This window comes from Sus scrofa, chromosome 2 (genome assembly GCF_000003025.6).
Source record: "Sus scrofa isolate TJ Tabasco breed Duroc chromosome 2, Sscrofa11.1, whole genome shotgun sequence".
Classification (NCBI taxonomy): Eukaryota; Metazoa; Chordata; class Mammalia; order Artiodactyla; family Suidae; genus Sus; species Sus scrofa.
Window position 1 is genome coordinate 118,022,213 of NC_010444.4, and position 20,559 is coordinate 118,042,771.

Sequence of the window (20,559 nt, forward strand, 5' to 3'; positions counted from 1 at the left end):
AAAAATGTCCTTGGTAATTTGATAGAGATTGCATTGAATCTGTAGATTTCCTTGGATGGTATAGTCATTTTGACAATATTGATTATTTTACTCCAAGAGCATGGTATATTTTTCCATCTATTTGTGTCTTCTTTGATTTCTTTCATCACTGTCTTGTAGTTTTCAGAGTACAGATACTTTGTCTCTTTGGGTACGTTTATTCCTAGGTATTTGGTTGTTTTTAATGCTGTGTGTTTTATTTTTTAAAGAGGCTGCCTTATTGTTTTCCAAAGTGGTTTCTTTTCCATCAATAGTGTATGACAATTCTAGTTCCTCTACTTGCTCTGTAATGCTTTGTAAAACCAATTAATTTTAGACATTCTAATAGATATGTAGTGGTCCCTTTGTGGATTTTATTTGTCTTTTTAAAATGATGAGTGATATTTAGCATTTTTAATGTATATCTTTGGTGAAGTGCCTGTACAAACTTTGCCCATTAGAAAAAAAAAAGATTTTTTTTCTTATTACAGTATTTGAGATTTATTTATATATTCCAGACATGTCTTCTGACATATATAGGATTTGCAAATATTTTCCTTTATCTTTTCATTCTTTGAAAAATGTCTTTCAAATGGCAAAAGTTTTTAACTTTGATGAAATCCAATTTATCACTTCCTTTTTTTTTTGGCTTTTAGGGCTGCACCTGCAGCATGTGGAAGTTCCTGGGCTAGGGGTTGAATCTGAGCTGCAACTGCTGGCCTATCCCACAGCCACAGCAACTCAGGATCTAAGCCATGGCTGCAAACTACTTCACATCTCATAGCAACACTAGATTCTTAATCCACTGAGCAAGGCCAGGGATCAAACCCACATCCTCAGGGATAGTAGTCAGGTTCATCACTGCTAAGCCATGACAGGAACTCCCCAATTTATCATTTCTTCAATGGTTTGTGTTTTTGGTGTCATATATAAAGAAAATATTGTATAATTCAAGGTTACAAATTTTTTCTCTTATTTTTCTTCAAGAAATTTTATAGTTTTAGCTCTTATATTTAAGCAATGCCTATAATCCATTTTGACTTAATTTTTGCGTCTGGTTTGAGGTAAGGCTTGTGATTATTTTCAAGCCTTTATTTGCATTTGGCCATTCAGTTGTTCTAGCACCATTTATTGAAAAGGCCAGTCTTTCTCCAATGAATTATCTTTTTTACCTTTGTTGAAAGTCAATTGTCTGAATATATGTGGGTCTATTTTTAGATTCTCTATTCTGTACCAATGATCCATTTGTCCACCTTTACGTCAGAGCTGTACTATCTTATTTGAATGCAGCTTTATAATAAGTCTAAATCAGTGTTAGCCCTCAAATATTTTTTTCTATTTCAAAGGTTTTTTTTTTTTTTTTTACTATTTTAGTGCATTTCCATATGAAGCATCAGCTTGTTACTTTTTTCAGAAAAAAAATGTATAGGGTTGTGTTGAATTTATAGACCAAAGAGAGGAGAATTGATATCTTAACACAACTGAGTCTTCCAATCCCTAAAGAGTTTGTGTTTTGATTTAAGCCTTTAATTTTTCTCAGCAATGTTATTTTGTAGCTTGAGGTTTTTTTAAAAATCAATTGGAATAAGATAATTCACTTTCTTTCTTAGACATGTTTTGCTAGTTGTTTGTAGCTAACCTCAGTGAAAAGGGAGGTCAACATGAAAGTGAAACCATATCACTTTAGCTCAGTTCATTGACCACAACTAATCATATTTTCCCACTCAACTGCAGTAGGGCCAGAAAGTATGGTTCTGATACATACCTGGAAAGGAAGAAAAGGATAAATATTTGATTAATGTTATTGTTGATCACCATAACATCTTTGGCTGCCTACCCAATAGTCATTTTCCATCCCTTTGTACTTGCTAAGAGAACCCCAGTTTTGTCTGCTCTTTTAGGTGACCATCTGCTTCAGGAAAGACCGGACCTTTCATGGTAATCCTATTTTTCTTTGCTGGTTATTGGGTTAGACATATTCTGGCTAGGAGACATAAGGATGTCTATTTCTAGGACTTCTGGGAAAGTTTATCTTAAAAAGAAATATCAGACGGGGGCATATATCTCGCCTTTATGTGGTGCTTTGTGATTGTGTGCTGACTTGGAGCCGCAATCAAGAGGGGAGTTCCAATCACTCTACAGATGGTAGAGTGGTAAACCAGACAGATTTTGGATGATGGTGGGCATTGGTATACAATGTTGAACTAGTCAAGCTGGGAACCACCATGTCCTGAGACTTCTTGCCTTGAGACTATATAAGATAATAAATGTCCTTATTTTGGGCCTTTTACTTTTTACTTTTACTTTTTGTCTTGGGTTTCCTGTTATTTGAAATCAAAATCATCTAGTTAGTACTGAATGCTAAGGATAAGGCAGGAATTATACTAAGTATTTCATCTGCATGAAGGTAATATAATCTAACTTAATTCCCGTAATAACACTGTATTATAGGTGTTTTTATCACATACATTTCATTGATGGGTAAATTAAAGCATAACAAGGTTAAATCCTTGCACAAGGCCATAACTATAAGGTGGTAAAAACAAATATTAAAACTTTAGGTCTATATAACACTAAAAACAACTTGAAATCATTGGTAAATATTCCATGTCTTCCCTACTTTTAATTTTTCTCTGAAGCACCTGTGAAAAGTAGAATTTTAGTGAATTCTAAGCACCAGAAATTTCTAAGGGCATAAAAAAAATTAGGTAATGAAGAATTTGATTAATTTTATAATTTACTTCTCTGTAACTTTAGGCAAGCATTCTCTTTTATTGCAATGAACATATTCCATATCCTTACTAGGTACTAGGAATAAAAACATTTAGGCATTTATTCAAAAAGAAAAGAATGAAGGAAAGAAACACATTAAAGCTATGCATGATAGTTACATATTATGTCATATTCACAATAATCCAGTAAAATGAATATTAAATATACCCATTCTACAGATAAAAAACTTGACACTCAGACGGCAAAGTAGTCGTCACAAAGCTCATAAATGATGGAGCCAATAAATGGAGGAATAAAGAAGTTATGGATGTGATTTAAAGCAGTCTGTGTCTGACCCCATATAAAATGTTTTCAGTTTCGTCACAATATATTTTGTGCATTAGATATTCTCTTCAATTTATGTTTTTTCCTGGAATGATGTTAGGTCTCATGCTCAGCTGGGCTTGGTTTCCATCACCTCATTAATTATAACTAATCTTGGATCAGTTTTTAACCTTATCCAGCCTGTTTCCTCATTTGTATCATGAGTAATTACTTTATATGGTTTTGTGATGATTGGAAAAATAAAGATAGTGCCCCTGGACACTTAATAAATGTCATGCATTATTATCACACAGCTAAGGAAATTAGGATATGCAGAAATCAATGCAGTAGAAAATGTTCATATAGTTCACTGGTAACCATGCCAAGACCAGGATATAGGACCCATTACTGCTTATCCAGATCTCTTTTTAGTAGCCAGTCAAATTGATTAGGATCCCAAGGATTATGAAGAAAGTTTTAAAGAGCAGAGACAAAAAATATTAATTCCAGGTTCTACAGTATGGAGAACCAATAAATATTTATTGTATGTCCATGAAGTTCTAACTGCTGATGAAACAGTGATAAAACAAGATAAATAAGGATTCTGCTCTTAAAGAGCTTATATTACAGTGGGAAGAGCAAATAATAAAGCGTATAAATAAACAAAATAATTTCAAACAGTGGTAAATGATAATGGGTTGATATGGGAGAGCCTTTCTATGTAAGAGATGGAATCCTGGCTTAAATGATGAGAGAGAGGGGTCCATATGAAGTACTGGGAGGAAGACTGTCATGTGCAGGAGGAGACCGTGCAAGTGGAAAGTTCCCCTGGTGGGTAATGAGCTTAATGTATTCAAGGGACAGAAGGAAATTAGTGCATTTGAGCCCTGTGAAGATGAGAATGGTGGGACACCAGACTTACGAAAGTAGACAGAGTCCAGATCAGGCAGCTCTTGAGCGTCATGGTAAAGAATTGAGTATGTTTTATCGTTGCAGTGAGTTGGAGTGCTTTATGTAGTGGTGTTATCTACTTGGCTTATACAGTTGTCTCTGTCCGCAGGGATTAGTCCCAGAACCTCTGAGAATACCATAATCCAAGGATATTCAAGTCCCTTATATAAAACGGCAGTAGTATTTGCATATAACCCACACACATCCTCTTACTTTAAATTATCTCTAGATTACTTATAATCTCTAAAGCAATGTAAACACTATGTAAATAGCTGCAGTACACAACAAATTCAAGTTTGCTTTTTGGAACTTTCCGGAAAAATTCTTTTTTTTTTTTTTTTTTAACATCATTGTTCAGTGGTTGGTTGAAACTATGGATAAGGAACCCGAAAATATTGAGGGCCAACTGTATTTTTAAAACGATTACTCTGGTTGTCTGGTTGCTCTTTGAAGAATGGATCATGGGAAGACCAGCGTGGAAGCAATTAGGGTGACTGTGTTTATATTTACTTAGCAGAATTATCTGCAAGCAAATGGACATTCTCATAATCTTCCTTGACTTCCCAAACCAAAGGGTTCCATTTCCTATTCCATCATCTCATAAGCACTTATAACAACTGTCATTTAATGCTTTCCTTGTTTATTGTCTGTCACTCCCATCTAGGATTGCCAGATAAAATAAGGCCGCTTGGTTAAATTTGCATCTTAGATAATAATTCTTTACCCCATGTACTCCTAAATATTGCTTGGGAAGTACTGTATTAAAATTTTGTTCCTCATCTGAAATTCAAATAAACTTGTCATCCCATAACTTTTATTTGCTCAATATGGCAACTCTATTCCTATTAGAGCGCCAACTCCAGGAGGTCCGGAACCCTTTCTGTCTGGTTCCCCACTGTATTAGGGCATGTAGTAGGAGCCCACATATGGTTACTGAATGAATTAATAGAGGATTTAATCAAATAGCGAGCGACGGAATAAGTGAACCATGGGGAGCCTCTTGGTGCGGGGGTAGATGGGGAACCAAAGACAACCGTGGAGAGTTTATGGATGCAGTGCAGCGCCAGGGAGGCCAAGAGCAGCCTGCGCGCTGAGGTCACGGGCGCCGCTGGCTCTGGTGACGTCATCACGCCCGCGCTCTGCGCCCGGCTTGGGCTCCAGTGGCGCAAGCATCTCTTCCGCTGCTGAGGCGACCCGGGTCTTTTTGGAGAGTCCTTTCAGCGCAAGCTGTCTGTGGAGCCGTCAGCCTCCGGCAGGGGCCCACGAGGCCCACTCTCCCCGTCCTTGGCTGTCAGCCTGCAGGCCTGGCCGCGTTACCGCGGGGAGAACATCTCCTCAGGGCCATGTCCAGGCCGAGCAGCGTCTCCCCGCGGCCGCCGGCTCCCGGCGGGGGCGGCGGAGGTGGCCCCGCGCCGTGTGGTCCTGGGGGTGGTGGCAGGGCCAAGGGGCTGAAGGATATTCGTATAGACGAAGAAGTGAAGATCGCGGTCAACATCGCTCTGGAGCGCTTCCGATATGGAGAGCAGAGAGGTGAGGTTCCCGACAGGGACTCTGCTGGCTGCCCCGCCTCCTCGAAGCCCGGCCCGGCGGTGGGAAGGGGCTGCCTCACGGAAGGGAGGGGAGACCGGGGCCGCCCACCCGGACAGGCGAGGCGGTCGGGGGTCGGGATCCGAGTATAAAACCGCCTAGGGTATGTGAGGAGCCGCACGGAATTGTGCCGAACTGCCCAGTTGCTGGACTCTTGACTGAGGTTCGAAGGTGAAAAAATTAGGTTACTTCGTTGCAGGAGGCTATTCTTGCCCCGGGGATATAGGCCTTTAGGCAGCTTGGCCACCGTTTTTAGGTGTTGTTAAACTCCTCCCCTCCCCCCCCCCCTTTTTAAGGAGGTGGTGGTAGCCTTAATCGAGGCACGTTTAAGTTACGGAAGTAGAGAAGGAAATAAGACAAATAAATGCAGTGGCAATATGTAGTACCTTGCTTAAATCCTGGAAGCATCATGCTAAACACAAAAAAAAATTTAAACTTGTTCTGGTAGAGGCAACGTCTTCCCCACCTCTTAAGGTTAGAAAGCTACTTGTCTTTGGTCACGCAGTGCAGAGCGGACAAGCCAGCCTGTGATCGGTACAGTATATTGAGTGCTCATTCCGATTTTCAGGTCTAAATAGAGGACTCCTGGCTCTGGAAGCTTAGAGTCCAGAAAACAAAATAAAATCTGGTGAGAATGATTGATTCTTAACTTGCATTAAACAGAGGTGAAGCCCAGAAATATAAAACATCATACCTAGTCTGAGATAGTGAAATGTGATTTCTACGCAGTTTTGAAGGTAAAGACAAAATTCATAATACTTGAGCATGCCTCATCATTGAAGGAAATAAACATTTTGTTAATTAAGCAAGTAAGAAATAAGGTCAGATAGTACTATATGCTAATTAGTTATTATACCAGCTCAAGATTCTGCAAAAGAGGAATAGTCTTCAGTGAACTTCAGAGTTTTTTTTTGTTTTTTTGTTTTTTTTGAACACATTTAGGTTTAAGTGTTATTAAATCAGAACTCTGGTAGCCATTTAGTGGTTAATTAATACAGGCATGCCTCATTTTATTGCACTTAATTTTATTGTGCTTTGCTCATATTGTGCTTTTTACTGATTGAAGGTTTGTGGTAGCTCTGTCAGATGATGGTTAGCATTTTTTATCAGTAGTTTTAAATTAATGTGTGTTTTTTTTTTTTTTTTTTTTGTCTTTTTGCTTTTTCTAGGGCCGCTCCCTCTCCATATGGAGGTTCCCAGGCTAGGGGTCTAATCGGAGCTGTAGCCACTGGCCTACGCCAGAGCCACAGCAACGCCGGATCCGAGCTGCGTCTGTAACCTACACCACAGCTCACGGCAACACCGGATCCTTAACCCACTGAGCAAGGCCAGGGATGGAACCCGCAACCTCATGGTTCCTAGTTGGATTCATTAACTACTGTGCCATGATGGGAACTCCAATATGTGTGTGTTTTTTAAGACGTGATGCTATTGCACCCTCAATAGACTATATAGTATGGTGTAAATATAACTTTTGTAAGCACTGGGAAAACAAAAATTTGTGAGACTTGCTTTATTGCCATGCTCAGGAATCAAACCCACAGTTTCTCCAACTTATGCTTGTATCTACTTTTCATATAAAATATAATAAATTTGATTGTATGCTTTTATGTTTTTTCATATTTTATATCCATATATATATTTATATATTTACATGTAGAAGCTCCTTAAAAGAAAATTGCCAATCCACAAGTGATACTTTGTGTTTTTTTTTTCCTTCCTAGAAATGGAATTTCCTTCTTCTTTGACCAGTACAGAAAGAGCCTTTATTCATCGATTGAGTCAGTCTCTTGGTTTGGTTTCTAAAAGTAAAGGGTAAGCTGATAACTTTTCTTAATTAAAAAAATTGTTTACTGAAAAAAATATTTTTGATGTAATTGTTTTTACTGTTTTAGATTCATCTCCTTAATTACATTGTGTGTAGATGATCTGATTCATGTCTGTACCAATCTTAACTTTTTGTTTTTCCTTCTATCTCCTTTTTTTGTTTTCCCTGGTTGGGAGGGTGGAAGAAGATACATATTAAGATGTAAGAAAAATGGTTTTAAAAGTTGAAGTTGAGCATTGAGAAATGTATTTTCTTTTTTTATAGAAACTAAAACTTCTTTTGAAGAATGAATGGACTAAAGATAATGAATATAATTATTTATAGAACTTACCTCTTTTAATGCTACTGTACTGTAGCACTAAGCTTTAAAATACATGCTCATTGTTTTCTTTCACACTGTGTCAAGAATCTGATGATTAGAAAAGAATAAAATAAAAAGGAACAGGAGGAAACCTATACATTTTTTGAAGGTCACTGATCCATAGAGGGGAAAGTTATTTGAGCCATCCAAATTGAAGAACTTTAAAGTTCTGTGGAGCTATTTCATTTTGGGATTAAGAATGGTGGAATTGATATAGAGGAGGGGTTCTCCATGTTGGTGTTCTTTACTTTATAATAATAAAGTGATAACTCTTTTTTTTTTTTTTTTTTTTTTTTTTTGTCTTTTTGTTGTTGTTGTTGCTATTTCTTGGGCCACTCCCGCGGCATATGGAGGTTCCCAGGCTAGGGGTTGAATCGGAGCTGTAGCCACCGGCCCACACCAGAGCCACAGCAACGCGGGATCCGAGCCGCGTCTGCAACCTACACCACAGCTCACGGCAACGCCGGATCGTTAACCTACTGAGCAAGGGCAGGGACCGAACCCGCAACCTCATGGTTCCTAGTCGGATTCGTTAACCACTGCGCCACGACGGGAACTCCCTAAAGTGATAATTTATTGTGGAGGGCTGTTTGGTGCATTGCGGAATGTTTAGTAGTATACCTATCCTTTACCCACTGGGTGCCAGTTCTGACAACCAAAAATGACTTTAGACATTTCCACAGTGTTCCCTGGGAGCAAAATTGCTCCTGGTTGAGAACTATTGAGCTGTGGGGAAAAAAGATAAAAATTTCAACTTCTAGTTTTTAGGTTAAGAGGAAGGAAAACAGATCTCTAATTAAGTAAATATATTAATAAATAAATGATAAGAAGGTCCTAAGATGAAAGTAGCTGAGGTAAGGATGTCTTGGAGTTCCTTCCTATTGTGGCTCACTGGTAACATAACCCGACTAGTATGCATGAGGAGGTGTTTGATCCCTGGCCTCCCTCGGTGGGTTAAGGATCCGGCTTTGTTGTGAGCTCTGACTGTGATGTAGGTTGCAGATGCCGCTCAGATCCCGAGTTGCTGTGGCTTTGGTGTAGGCTGGCAGCCTTAGCTCTGATTTGACTCCTAGCCTGGGAACTTCCATATGCCCCAGGTGTGGTGCTAAAAAGAAAGAATGTCTTGCATATGAGTATGCTGATACATTACTGACTGAGATAGGCAATTTAGCTTAGGTGTAAGTGCGTTTTAAACATTACCAAGGCCGGTGTTGGAATCCTGATTAGGTTCTACCTGTATTACTGTCCTCTATGTAGGTAAAATATTGCACTTGAAAATAAAAATAGGATACAGGGCCACAATCTTTTGTCCATTTTTCAGCCTTTAGAAAGGCATTAGGGTCTTTGGAACATGTCAATATATGACTGCAAAATGTGTGACTGTTCACACTAAGATTAAGACTGAATGACTTCATGACGCTTTATTAAGGCTTTGCTGCCAAATGAAGTTGCTACACGCTTACAAAAATCTTCCACTTTTCAGAGCTGTTTGGGTTTAAGAGATTGTGGGCCTGTGTTAGGAAACATCTGTTATAAATGACCAGTTCTGTAGGTACATCATTTCTGTGGTTAAATAGATTTTGAATTCTGAACAGCCAACTTAGAAATGACCATTAGAAATTACTCTTAGAAGAGCAGTCCATTAGACTAGACTACCTCTACTTTTGTTAAGTCACATGACCCTTTAAGGGATGGTCCAGAAAGGAAAAAAATTCTGGAGGGGGGACAACAAGAAAAAAAATTCTGGAGGGGGGACAACAAGAAAGAAAAATTCTGGAGGGGGGACAACAAGAACAGCATCTACTTATCTCATTCCTCCTGTCTGTACCTAATGCCCGATAAACCCTCTTCTTAGTAAATATCCTAGCTTTTTCCTTCCCCTTCTTATCTTTTTTTTTTATTTTCCCACTGTACAGCAATTTGACCACATCTAGTACAATGTTTATTTAGTTATCCTTTCCTTTCCTTCTTTTTACATATATATAAGAACTAAATCACTTTGAATATACTTCTTAAATCCTTTTTTCGTTTCTATGATGATTTGTACCTGACATATTTCATGGGTTTTTCTGTTCACCCTAGGATCAATGCTGTTAATTTAACAAGCTAGTCTTTCTGTTTTTTTTTTTTTTTTTTCCCTTTTATGCCTGGTATTATAGTTCCTTGATACCTATTTGAGAGGCCACCTGGTGTGGAGGAAGGGTCAAGAAACCTGGACTCTACTCCCAGTTTCTCTTTGCTTCATTCTTTAGGTTTGGTTATGTCCCTTAACTTTCTAAAGGCCTGCTTTCTTTCTTTTTTTTTTCTTTTTGTCTTTTTAGGGCTGCACCTGCAGCATATGGAGGTTCCCAGGCTAGGAATTGAATCAGAACTTCAGCTGCTTGCCACAGCCACAACACCAGATCTGAGGTGCATCTCTGACCTACACCACAGCTCACAGCAACGCCGGATTCTTAACCCACTGAGTGAGGCCAGGGATTGAACCTGTGTCCTCATGGATGCTAGTCAGATTTGTTTCCACTGAGCCAGGACAGGAACTCCAGGCGTGCTTTCTTAAAAGTAAAATACGAAGAAGTTATTCTCTTTGTGTTAGCTAAGATTCCGTGATTGTGTAGTTTTATTTGAGCTTCTTACAAGGATTTTAAAAATAGATTCTAGAATTACTGTGTGGTAATTTACAATTTTTTTTTCTCTTCACTTTTTTTTTTTTGTTCTCCTTTCTTTCAGAATTAAGCCTTGTGTGTTGGATTTTGTTTTTCATCTCTTAGGAGAGTTAAATTTATTTTGAAATGGTTTTCTTATAATTGCTCATCTTTTGGTGAAAATACTCTTGTTGGAGTAATAGCTTCCTTTTGTGTTCTTTGCTATCTCCTAAAGTTTTCTTTGAAATTCTACGGAATTTTTCCCATACGAAAAGTTTCACTGCCTTATAATTTGTTGTGTTTTCCCTTCTCCGATGTCACTGTATTTTGGTTCTAAGTGCACACTTTTCTGAAACTTTGATTTGTTCATGAATAAAACAAAATTCTTTCATGTTCTCCTTAGTCAAAATTAGAGAAAGTAGAATTTACAATTAATGAACTTTGTTAAAAACTGTGGAAAGGGAAAATATAAAGTGTATGAAAGCAAGTTGTCCAGGGAAATTGCCGTAGTTTTATTCTGTGATTGCTAAAGTTGCTGCTTAATGGGTATCCAGGTGTTCTATTCACCCTGGCATAGGGAGGCTCTATCTTACAAGTCCCCTTTCAGTTTTGTGTTATTGCCTCCCTTACATCCTGCCCTTGAAGTGTGCCAAATGCACTTCCCTTCTCTTCTCCTAGCTAAAATAGGAAAAATAAATTAAAAGTGATGAACTTTGTTAGTGATTTTTTGTTATCTATTAAAACACTACAGTGTGCAGTAATAATAATAACAGCAGCTAAGTTATTAAGTGCTCTTGTGAACAGACATTGTGCTAGGTGCTTTACTTTAAGTAGACTATCATTTAATCGTCACAGTGGTCTTTTATGGTAGGTTCTATTTTTTTATATTTGGTCCTCATATAATAGATGAGGTGTTTTGAGCTTAAAGGAATTAAATAATTTCCCTCAAATCACAGGCGCTAACAAGTGTCAGAGCCAGTAGTCGAATATAATGTTTAGCTAATTAATTTTTGATGTTCATGGTGCGTTCATAGCAATGTTTTAGGAACTACGAGAAGTTAAAACAGAAATATTAGATAAATTTTATCTCTGAATTGCTTATAGAACATGAAGTCACAAAAATAAAAAAGTTTACTGCAAACATAGTGAACATGACATGTAAGTATTGTGTTTAGTGACAAAGTTAACTTGGTTTATTAATTTCTAGGTAATCATAAAAAAACCCACAAATTCATGTGATGCAAACTTTAGCAAATTAGCAATTCTGTATTATAGTATTGTGGAAAGAATGGTTTGGAGTAAGGTCTTTGCATCTGTCTACCTAATGGGAGTACAAAATTAAGGAGAAATAAATTTTAGGTATTTACTAGACATCAACAAATTAGAGACATTATCTCCTTGGTGGTTGTGAGTTTTCTAAGTAGTTTCAGATTTTGTCTCTAGCAGATTTTTAAATGGTTTTCTAATTTGTAAAGTGGGGAATAGCAAAGTATATGGTTTTATTTGAGGTGGATTATTCAGTATCATGCTGTGTAAATTGAGACATTAATAGTAAAATTGCATCTAATTTTATTAGTTATATCATTTTTCTTTAATTGGAAGAAGGTATTGAAATATCAGAACTTCATTATAACATGTATTGATTACTTTTACCCTTTGAAAGTTAGAAGTTACCGTGTTCTTATTTGTACCTTTAGTCCATTTACTTTTATACTTAAATATAGTATGTGGAGCTTACATGTTATTATTTAAAAAAAATTCTTGTGAAGTTCATTTATCTAGCATTATTTCCACATCATGCATGTAGTTTCAAGTTAATTTTGCTTTGGAAAGGGGACTGTTAGGTTTTCAAGAAGGTATAGTGCCAGTTGCTTAGAATAAAAGTATAGTAAGGAGCTCTCAGTGTGTCATTTTGCCTAGTAGGATAACTCTCTTGTATTGAATATTTTTATCCTCACAACAGTGAGTATTTTGCCAAAATTTCACTAATTTTTCAATTATATATATAAGTGTTTCAATTATATATATAAGTGATGCTGAATGGGGTAGGAATGAGCACTGATAGCCACAAGTAGAATTTCTTTCTAAAACAAAAACTATCAGGTTGATGTCTTTCTGCACTATCCATTTTCAAATTGAATTTAGTAAATTTTAAATGGTAATGGCTAAATACTCACATTTGTTTAGTCTGAGTTATTATGTTAGTGCTGTATTATTATTAGGCAACTATTGGTAGGAAAATTTCAATCTGATGTGTAATTTCGGTTGTAGCTTATTTATTTATTTGTATTTTATTTTTCTATCTTTTCTAGGGCTGCACCCATGGCATATGGAGGTTCCCAGGCTAGGGGTCTAATTGTAGCTGTTGCTGCCGCCCTCAGCCACAGCCACAGCAACTCGAGATCTGAGGCAAGTCTGCGACCTACACCACAGCTAACGGCAATGCCAGATCCTTAACCTACCGAGCAAGGCCAGGAATCGAACCCGCAACTCCATTGTTCCTAGTCAGATTTGTTAACCCCAAGCCACTATGGGAACTCCTGTAAGCTTATTTAAAAAGAGTATATTTTCCACAACTTCTAAATCCTAACTTATAGCATAGTGCCTGACACAAAGTAGGTACTCAGTATATGATAAATGATTGAATGAGGGAATAAAAGAAAGTTAAAGATGAAATATAGCAAAACTTTCCTGAGATGATTTTTTTAAGAAAATTAAAGCATCTTGGAGTTGCTAGAAATGAGAGATTTTAAAATTAATTAGTATACTGTGTCAGAGAATAAAGTGATTTATTTTTGATTATATAGCTGTTAGTTGGAAGATTATCACTAGCTAAACACAGGCCTCCTGACTTTTGCTTTAGTCTTCATTTCAGCATACTTTTGGCCTTCCGTAGTTAAAATTTTATTAGTAATTGTTACTGAAGTTTCAGAGAAGTCCATGGAAAATAACCTACTACACAGTACATCTCTAAAATCCAATAATTCTGATTTGCTGTGGAAATGAATACAATTTCTCTAACAGGTTAAATTTTAATTATTTCGTGTTTATGCCATCATTTAAGCATCACTAAGCACTGGAAAACTTATAATAAAGCCTAGAAAACTTATAATTCATAAAGGAGTTTGCAGAAATCTTGATAAATTAAAAGCCGTACTTAGAAAACTTAAATAGCTAAAACTGTATAGGTTGGTTTTCATTTCTCTCATTCTTGAGATATTGAAAAAATTTAAATCTAATGAGAATTATGAAATATATACATATAATTCTCATTGTATTTTTGGCTCTGTTGCTCATTTCTATAATGTGATAGTGGCATTAACAAATGGTAAAACATTTTATGAAATGTTTTGGGTAACTTTTTTTTTTAATGTAAGAAGTGGTATTTTTTTTCCCCTGACTATACTTACAATAATAGCTTTTACTTATGTAGTGATGACTCTGTAACAGATACTGCCTTTTACATGCATTATCTTATTCATATGAGTAGTCCTTTGAGGCAGGTATCATCATTATCATCATCATCATCATCTTATGCTCAGAACTGTTAAATAATTTACTTATGGTCCCACAGCTAGTAAGCGGTTGAGATGGAATTTAAATCCACATTCATGTGCTTTCAGACCCTGATCTCTTTACCAGTACTACATTGCACTAAAAGATGTGTATTATGAAATCATTCAGAATACATTTGAGGGCTTCCTGTGTTTATAACATTGTACTCAGTAATCTTGAAGCTACAGAAGTCATAAAAGACATAGGTCAGTCCTGGACCAATTGAAGAAAACAGTATACCTATATCAAGTAATAAGAACAGTTGTATATTATCATTGCCTTATTATTTGAAGGCTAGAGTCAGCAGCTTTGAAAAATTTATTTTTTTTCTAATATACATCTGAAAATACTTAGCAGTAATGCTGATTTGTGGTTTTTGTTTTTTGTTTTGTTTTTTTTTTTTTTTGGTTTAGTCACTAAACTTGGCTTTCTTAACAAGTTTTCATGGGAGTGTGACATTGCCAGCATACTGGGGAAACATTCAGTGGGATGTATTAGTCTAGACAGTGAACCATAACTGTGACATCTTTTGATCGTATTGTTCAGATTAATTTTCTCCCTGTATATGCTTCCCAGCATGTATTAACTGGTCACGTTTCATCCACCATGAAACCTGTTAAGACAAACTTTAACACTTAAGGGTAAGTAAGCCGTTTTTGTTGATTTAAAACTGAATTTGCAGCATTTTGGAATTTTAATTGAACATGGTCTTATGACCAGTTTTTAGTACCAGATTCCTCTTTATGGATTTTTTTTTTTTTTGGGATTTTCATCATCTTATCCCAAAGCATTTTGATCTTTTTCAATGTTTTGTTTGAAACATGTTTTCTAAGTAGGCATACATCATATGTGAACAAATTGATTATATATAGTAAATAAATGATTTTTATTAATATTCAGAAAGGGAGCAAATAGATACCTAACTGTGAAGAAGAAAGATGGATCAGAAACAGCTCATGCAATGATGACCTGTAATTTGACTCATAATACAAAACATGCTGTTAGGAGCCTAATTCAAAGATTTCCTGTCACCAATAAAGAGCGTACTGAACTTCTGCCTAAAACAGAAAGAGGAAATGTGTTTGCAGTTGAAGCTGGTATGTATTTTTCTGGGGAGCTTTCTTGTTTATCCTATTATATTACTGTTCTTTTTCCATATAAAATTTATTTTTAAAAATGAACATGAAGTAAGATTTCTCAATTTGAGTAGTTAGAAATGTTTAAGAATTATGAAAATTTTGGAATGAAATGCAGTGTTACAGTAATAGCTAGCCATTTATTGAACACTTATTTTGTGCTAGACTATACACTAAACTCTACGTAGGGCCTCATAGCAACCCTTCCAAGGAGGAATTTCCCATATTTCACAGGGCTCAGAGAAGTTAAATCATTTGTTCAAGGCTGCTCAACCAGCCAGTAAACTGCACAGCTGGGATTTGACTCCAAGGTCTGGCTTTCCTATTTTACTGTGCCATGACACACTAATGGGTGAGATTTTGAATTGGGGCTTTAGCATCTGGTAAGAGACAGGACAGAGTCTTCAGTACATTAACTTTCTTAAAGGTAGATAAATAATATATTTAGGTTATAAACCAAAGTTATAATTTTACTGTTTGGAAAAAGAACTTTTCTAATGAGAAAAATTATTTACTACCTGCAGTGACAGAATGTGTATCATTTCTGTTATTGGAGTAGGTCTGCAGAATGTAAAATTGTCCTAGATATCAAGGAGTTTTAAAAATACATGCCACAAAATATTCTGAGTTATGTGAAGAATGTAAAACATATCATGCTTTTTTATTCCTATCTTCTTAGTTAAATATAAATAATGTCTAAAATGCACAGTTAGGAGATTTGTTAAGCATTAGGACCCTGTATTTACGCACATTATTCTATATGATCACATAATCTTACATGCTCACTTTATTTATTTATTTATTTTTTGCTTTCTAGGGCTACACCCTCGACATATGGAACCAGGCTAGGGGTCGAATCAGAGCTGCAACTGCTGGCCTATATACCACAGCACAGCAATGCAAGATCCAAGCCGTGTCTGCGACCTACATCCTTACTACTGAGCCACGAAAGGAACTCCACATGCTCACTTTAAACATAGGTTTTTTTTCTTTTTCGTATATGTTTTCATATTGTGTACAACGTTGCTTCCTACTTTAAAATTATAATTTTCTGTATCATAATTGATAAAACAACCTTGAAAATCATTTTAGGATATCAAAATTTTATTTATTTTTAATGATTTTTGAGTTACTGATTTTTGTTCATTTTGAACATTATGTGCCAGAAATACTTCTGAGAAATTTGACTTCTAATTGATAGTGAAATTTGTAGCATGTTCTCTAAAAATATTGCGTAGGAGTTCATATTGCGTAGGAGTCCAGCAGTTGAAGCATTACTTGCTAACTTTATGTAGACTGAGTAGAGAAGGAACTCTTAAATAACATTAGAGGTTACTTATTTTTAGTTTTTAACTTTTTTCCATTGTTTATCATAATTTTTTTTTGTTCTTTTATTCATTTTCAAAGAAAACCGGGAAATGAGCAAGACAAGTGGGCGACTCAACAATGGCATACCTCAGATTCCAGTGAAAAGAGGAGAATCTGAATTTGATTCTTTCAGGCAGTCTCTGCCAGTGTTTGAGAAACAAGAAGAAATTGTCAAAATCATTAAGGAAAATAAAGTAGTTTTGATTGTAGGAGAAACTGGGTCTGGAAAGACTACACAGGTTTGTTTCTTCTTTGTTGTTAATTAGAAAAAATTTTATCTTACGTGATAGTTTTATATCAGATTTATACTACATGTATTTTAACAAAAAAGGAGGAACTTTTGGTTATTTTAATGGTGATTTCAGAACTAAATTATTACTAGAAGTACATGTTGAGAGTTTGCGGAATGATAATGTTTTAAAATGTTTTAAAATTAGTACATAAGGGCTTTTTAATTAATTAATTAATTTATTATTTATTTATTTTTGGTCTTTTTGTCTTTGTTGTTGTTGCTATTTCTTGGGCTGCTCCCGTGGCATATGGAGGTTCCCAGGCTAGGGGTCGAATTGGAGCTGTAGCCACCGGCCTACGCCAGAGCCACAGCAACGCGGGATCCGAGCTGTGTCTGCAACTTACACCACAGCTCACGGCAACGCTGGATCGTTAACCCACTGAGCAAGGGCAGGGACCGAACCCGCGACCTCATGGTTCCTAGTCGGATTCATTAACCACTGCGCCACAACAGGAACTCCAGGGCTTTATTTAAATAGAGGCAAGATTGTGATTTGTTATCATTAATGGAAAATGGACTTTGGCCTTCAATTCAGATTCCAGCTTCCTCATTTATTGGAAGGGTAATTTTAGGCTAGTCTTGTAACTCTGGGAGCCAGAGTCCTCATTTACCAAATAGAACTAACATTTGCTCTGTTCAAGGTGAAGTTTAGAAATAATGTCTATAAAGTGCTTAGCATAGAGTTTTTGTATGTAGTAAGCTAAATTAAAAGTACCATTAATAACAACAAAAAATGTTATTACAAAGTTAACATAGATTGGACTTACTATGACATGTTTGACTTCATTATTATGACAAAGTAGTTCATTATTATGAAGGTTCACATGTAGGGTTATAGGTTGGAGGTATGGCACAATGAGAAGACCTTGTCTTTTTCATGTTCTTTAACATGTTAGCATGTTGAAATAGTAAAATTACCTTGCTTTCGATTGTAGTGCAAATGGAATAGTCAGCATAATTTTTCATTTTCTTTTTTTATGAACAAATACAATTTTTTTTTTTTTTTCTTTTTGCCTTTTCTAGGGCTGCTCCTGTGGCATATGGATGTTCCCAGGCTAGGGGTATAATCGGAACTGTAGCCACCGGCCTACACCAGGAACACAGCAACGTGGGATCCGAGCTGCGTCTGCAACCTGTAACCACATCTCATGGCAACACCGGATCTTTAACCAACTGAGCAAGGCCAGGAATTGAACCCGCAACCTCATGGTTCCTAGTCGGATTCGTTAACCTCTGAGCCACGACGGAAACTCCAAAATAGACTTGCTTTTGGCCAGTTGCTTAAGATTTCCTTTTGTTATATTAGTTGGTTTCATAAATAGTCAATAAGTAAGGCAAGGTGGTAGGAGAGGTTGACTCTTAACTTTACCAGTTATTTACTTGTAGGACCTAATTTTATTTTCACAGAAGTATAATACTTTATTATACTTAAAACTTGAGTTTATACTACTAAATAATTGATGAACTTTTTTTTTCATATGCTGTACCTGTGGTCAGGGGTTGAATGGGAGCTGCAGCTGCAAGCCTATGCCACAGCCAGGGCAACACAGGATCCAAGCCATATCTGTGACCTACGCTGCAGCTTGTGGCAATGCTGGATTGTTAACTCACTGAGCGAGGCCAGGGACCAAACCCACATCCTCACGGAAAATACACTGGGTCCTTAACCTGCTAAGCCACAATGGGATCTCCATAAACATGAAGAAATGTTTATTGGAAGACAGTGTATAAGGTTTTTCTTCAGTATGAGTCCTTTTATGGTTAAGTGAAATTCCATGTAATCACACCAGAGAATTTGTTCAGATTATTCAGATTGTTATAATTCTTGCAGTATTAGAAAGTTTTACTAGTAGGTGCTAATTGTAGCCATTTAAATTACATTGAATAGAAATTGTGAAAATTTTGATATAAAATATAGCAAATATGTTTTTATTTAAATTATTTGAATGTCCTTCCTAATGATATTTGTATATTTGGATTATGGATGCCTGTTGTTGTAATTATATATATCATTTTACTAGGTCTGAAGAGATCATGAGAATTTAATTAGATATTAATTTGCTTAGCTTTTCAAAAAGAAACTATTAATCTAAATGGGTTTTAAACCTGAGAAATAATTGTATCTTGTTTAAGGAGTTTAAGTAAAATTACTAATGTTCCTGTTCTTGAAATATGAATATGGGAGTTCCCGTCATGGCGCAGTGGAAACAAATCCCACTAGGAACCATGAGGTTGTGGGTTTGATCCCTGGCCTTGCTCAGTGGGTTAAGCATTCGGTGTTGCTGTGAGCTGTGGTGTGAATTGCAGATGTGGCTTGGATCTGGCATTGCTGTGGCTGTGGCGTAGGCCAGCAGTTGTAGCTCCAAGTAGACCCCTAGCCTGGGAACCTCCATATGCCATGGATGCGGCCCTAAAAAGACAAAAGACAAAAAAAAAAAAAAAAGAAATATAAATACGATATAATTTGAAGTCATTAGCCATTTTTATCTTTCCTTTGGTAGAATTGGGAAGTTATTTGCCTTTTGAATATTCATGTTCAGTATTCATCTTTCTAATGTGAAATTCACACATCATAGACAGTATTACATAGCAAGTGAAAGATTTTCTAATTTTCTTGTTCACCCTCCTCTTTCCCTGGGTTATTGTCATAAACTTGGAGTATGTTTCTGATTTTTTGGGAGTGTGTGTGTATGTTTAGAGTATTGATATAAATTACTTTTAAAACAAATGTGGGATAATATATATACACTTTATATCTTGATATTTTTTGCCTTAATAGATACTGGATATTTTCCATATTAGTACTTAGAGATGTACTTCTTTTTAAACAATTGAATAGCATTCTTGAGCATTTTTGTAATGACAATGATAAAAATAAATGATGGTGTACTTTGTGCTGAGGTTTTATGAGTTATGTGGTTTAAACCTCTTAATAACCCAAGACATGTTGGCTTTTATTATCTCTTAGAGGTTAAACTTACAGATGTTAATCTACCCAGATTCATATAACTAGGAAGTGGCACAGCAAGCATTTTATTCTTATATTGTACTTACTTTATTATACTGCATCCTAGTATTTCTTTTTTAATTTGTGGGAGTTTTTTTAATAGGATAAATTCCTGGAAGTGGCAATGGTAGATCAGAAATATACATTTGAAATTTTATTAGCTGGATTGACTAATTATTATCTGTTATTTAAAGAGTTATATTAAAATAGTATGGAAAGTATTGAAAGTTCCCATTTCTCTAAAACTTGGGCAACAATGGTTTTTTAACCTTTATCAATCTGAGAAGCAAAAAGTAATGTTTTAGTTTGTATTTCCCTGATTCCTAGTTGAGTATCTTTTCATTTACTTACTTTCTATTTGTTTATATTCTTTGAGTTTCTCATTTATATCAGTTTTATTTGTTTTAATCATTTTTGTATTTATTTTTAATAGCGCGTTATTTTATGAATACATGTCTCTTGTCTGTTAGATATTTTAAAAACAATTTTTCCCAATCTTTTGGTTGCTTTTTAGCTTTGCTCTTCATATCTTGTCAGTAGTTTTACATTTTTATTTAGTCAAATCTGTCAGTCTTTTTTTATGGCTTCATGCCATGCTAAGAAAAGCATTTTCTATACCAAGATTAAAAAATATTTCCCTATAAATATTTTGTTGTAATACTTTTATATTTATAGTTTTAAAAATCTATCTAGAGTTTATTATATAGTATCAGGTAGAAATCTAACTTTTTTCCTCATGTTAATATCTAGTGTTATAGTGTAATTTTTTTATTTAATA

At 35.8% G+C, this 20,559-nt stretch overlaps 1 protein-coding gene across 3 annotated transcripts in view; it reads left to right on the top strand.

Moving 5' to 3' along the window:
• YTHDC2 (YTH domain containing 2) overlaps nt 1-20,559 on the top strand; it is an 88,775-nt gene that overhangs the window by 18,811 nt on the left and 49,405 nt on the right. Inside the window, exons 1-4 of one of the 3 annotated variants that reach the window (XM_021084628.1) lie at nt 5,127-5,535; nt 7,317-7,407; nt 14,879-15,075; nt 16,522-16,721. In XM_021084628.1, coding sequence (XP_020940287.1) covers nt 5,349-5,535; nt 7,317-7,407; nt 14,879-15,075; nt 16,522-16,721 — 675 coding nt within the window. In that variant the 5' untranslated portion in view covers nt 5,127-5,348. Of the gene's footprint in view, nt 1-5,126; nt 5,536-7,316; nt 7,408-14,878; nt 15,076-16,521; nt 16,722-20,559 lie in introns of those variants that run through there. The other 2 variants (XM_021084627.1, XM_021084629.1) reach the window with 2 other exon arrangements.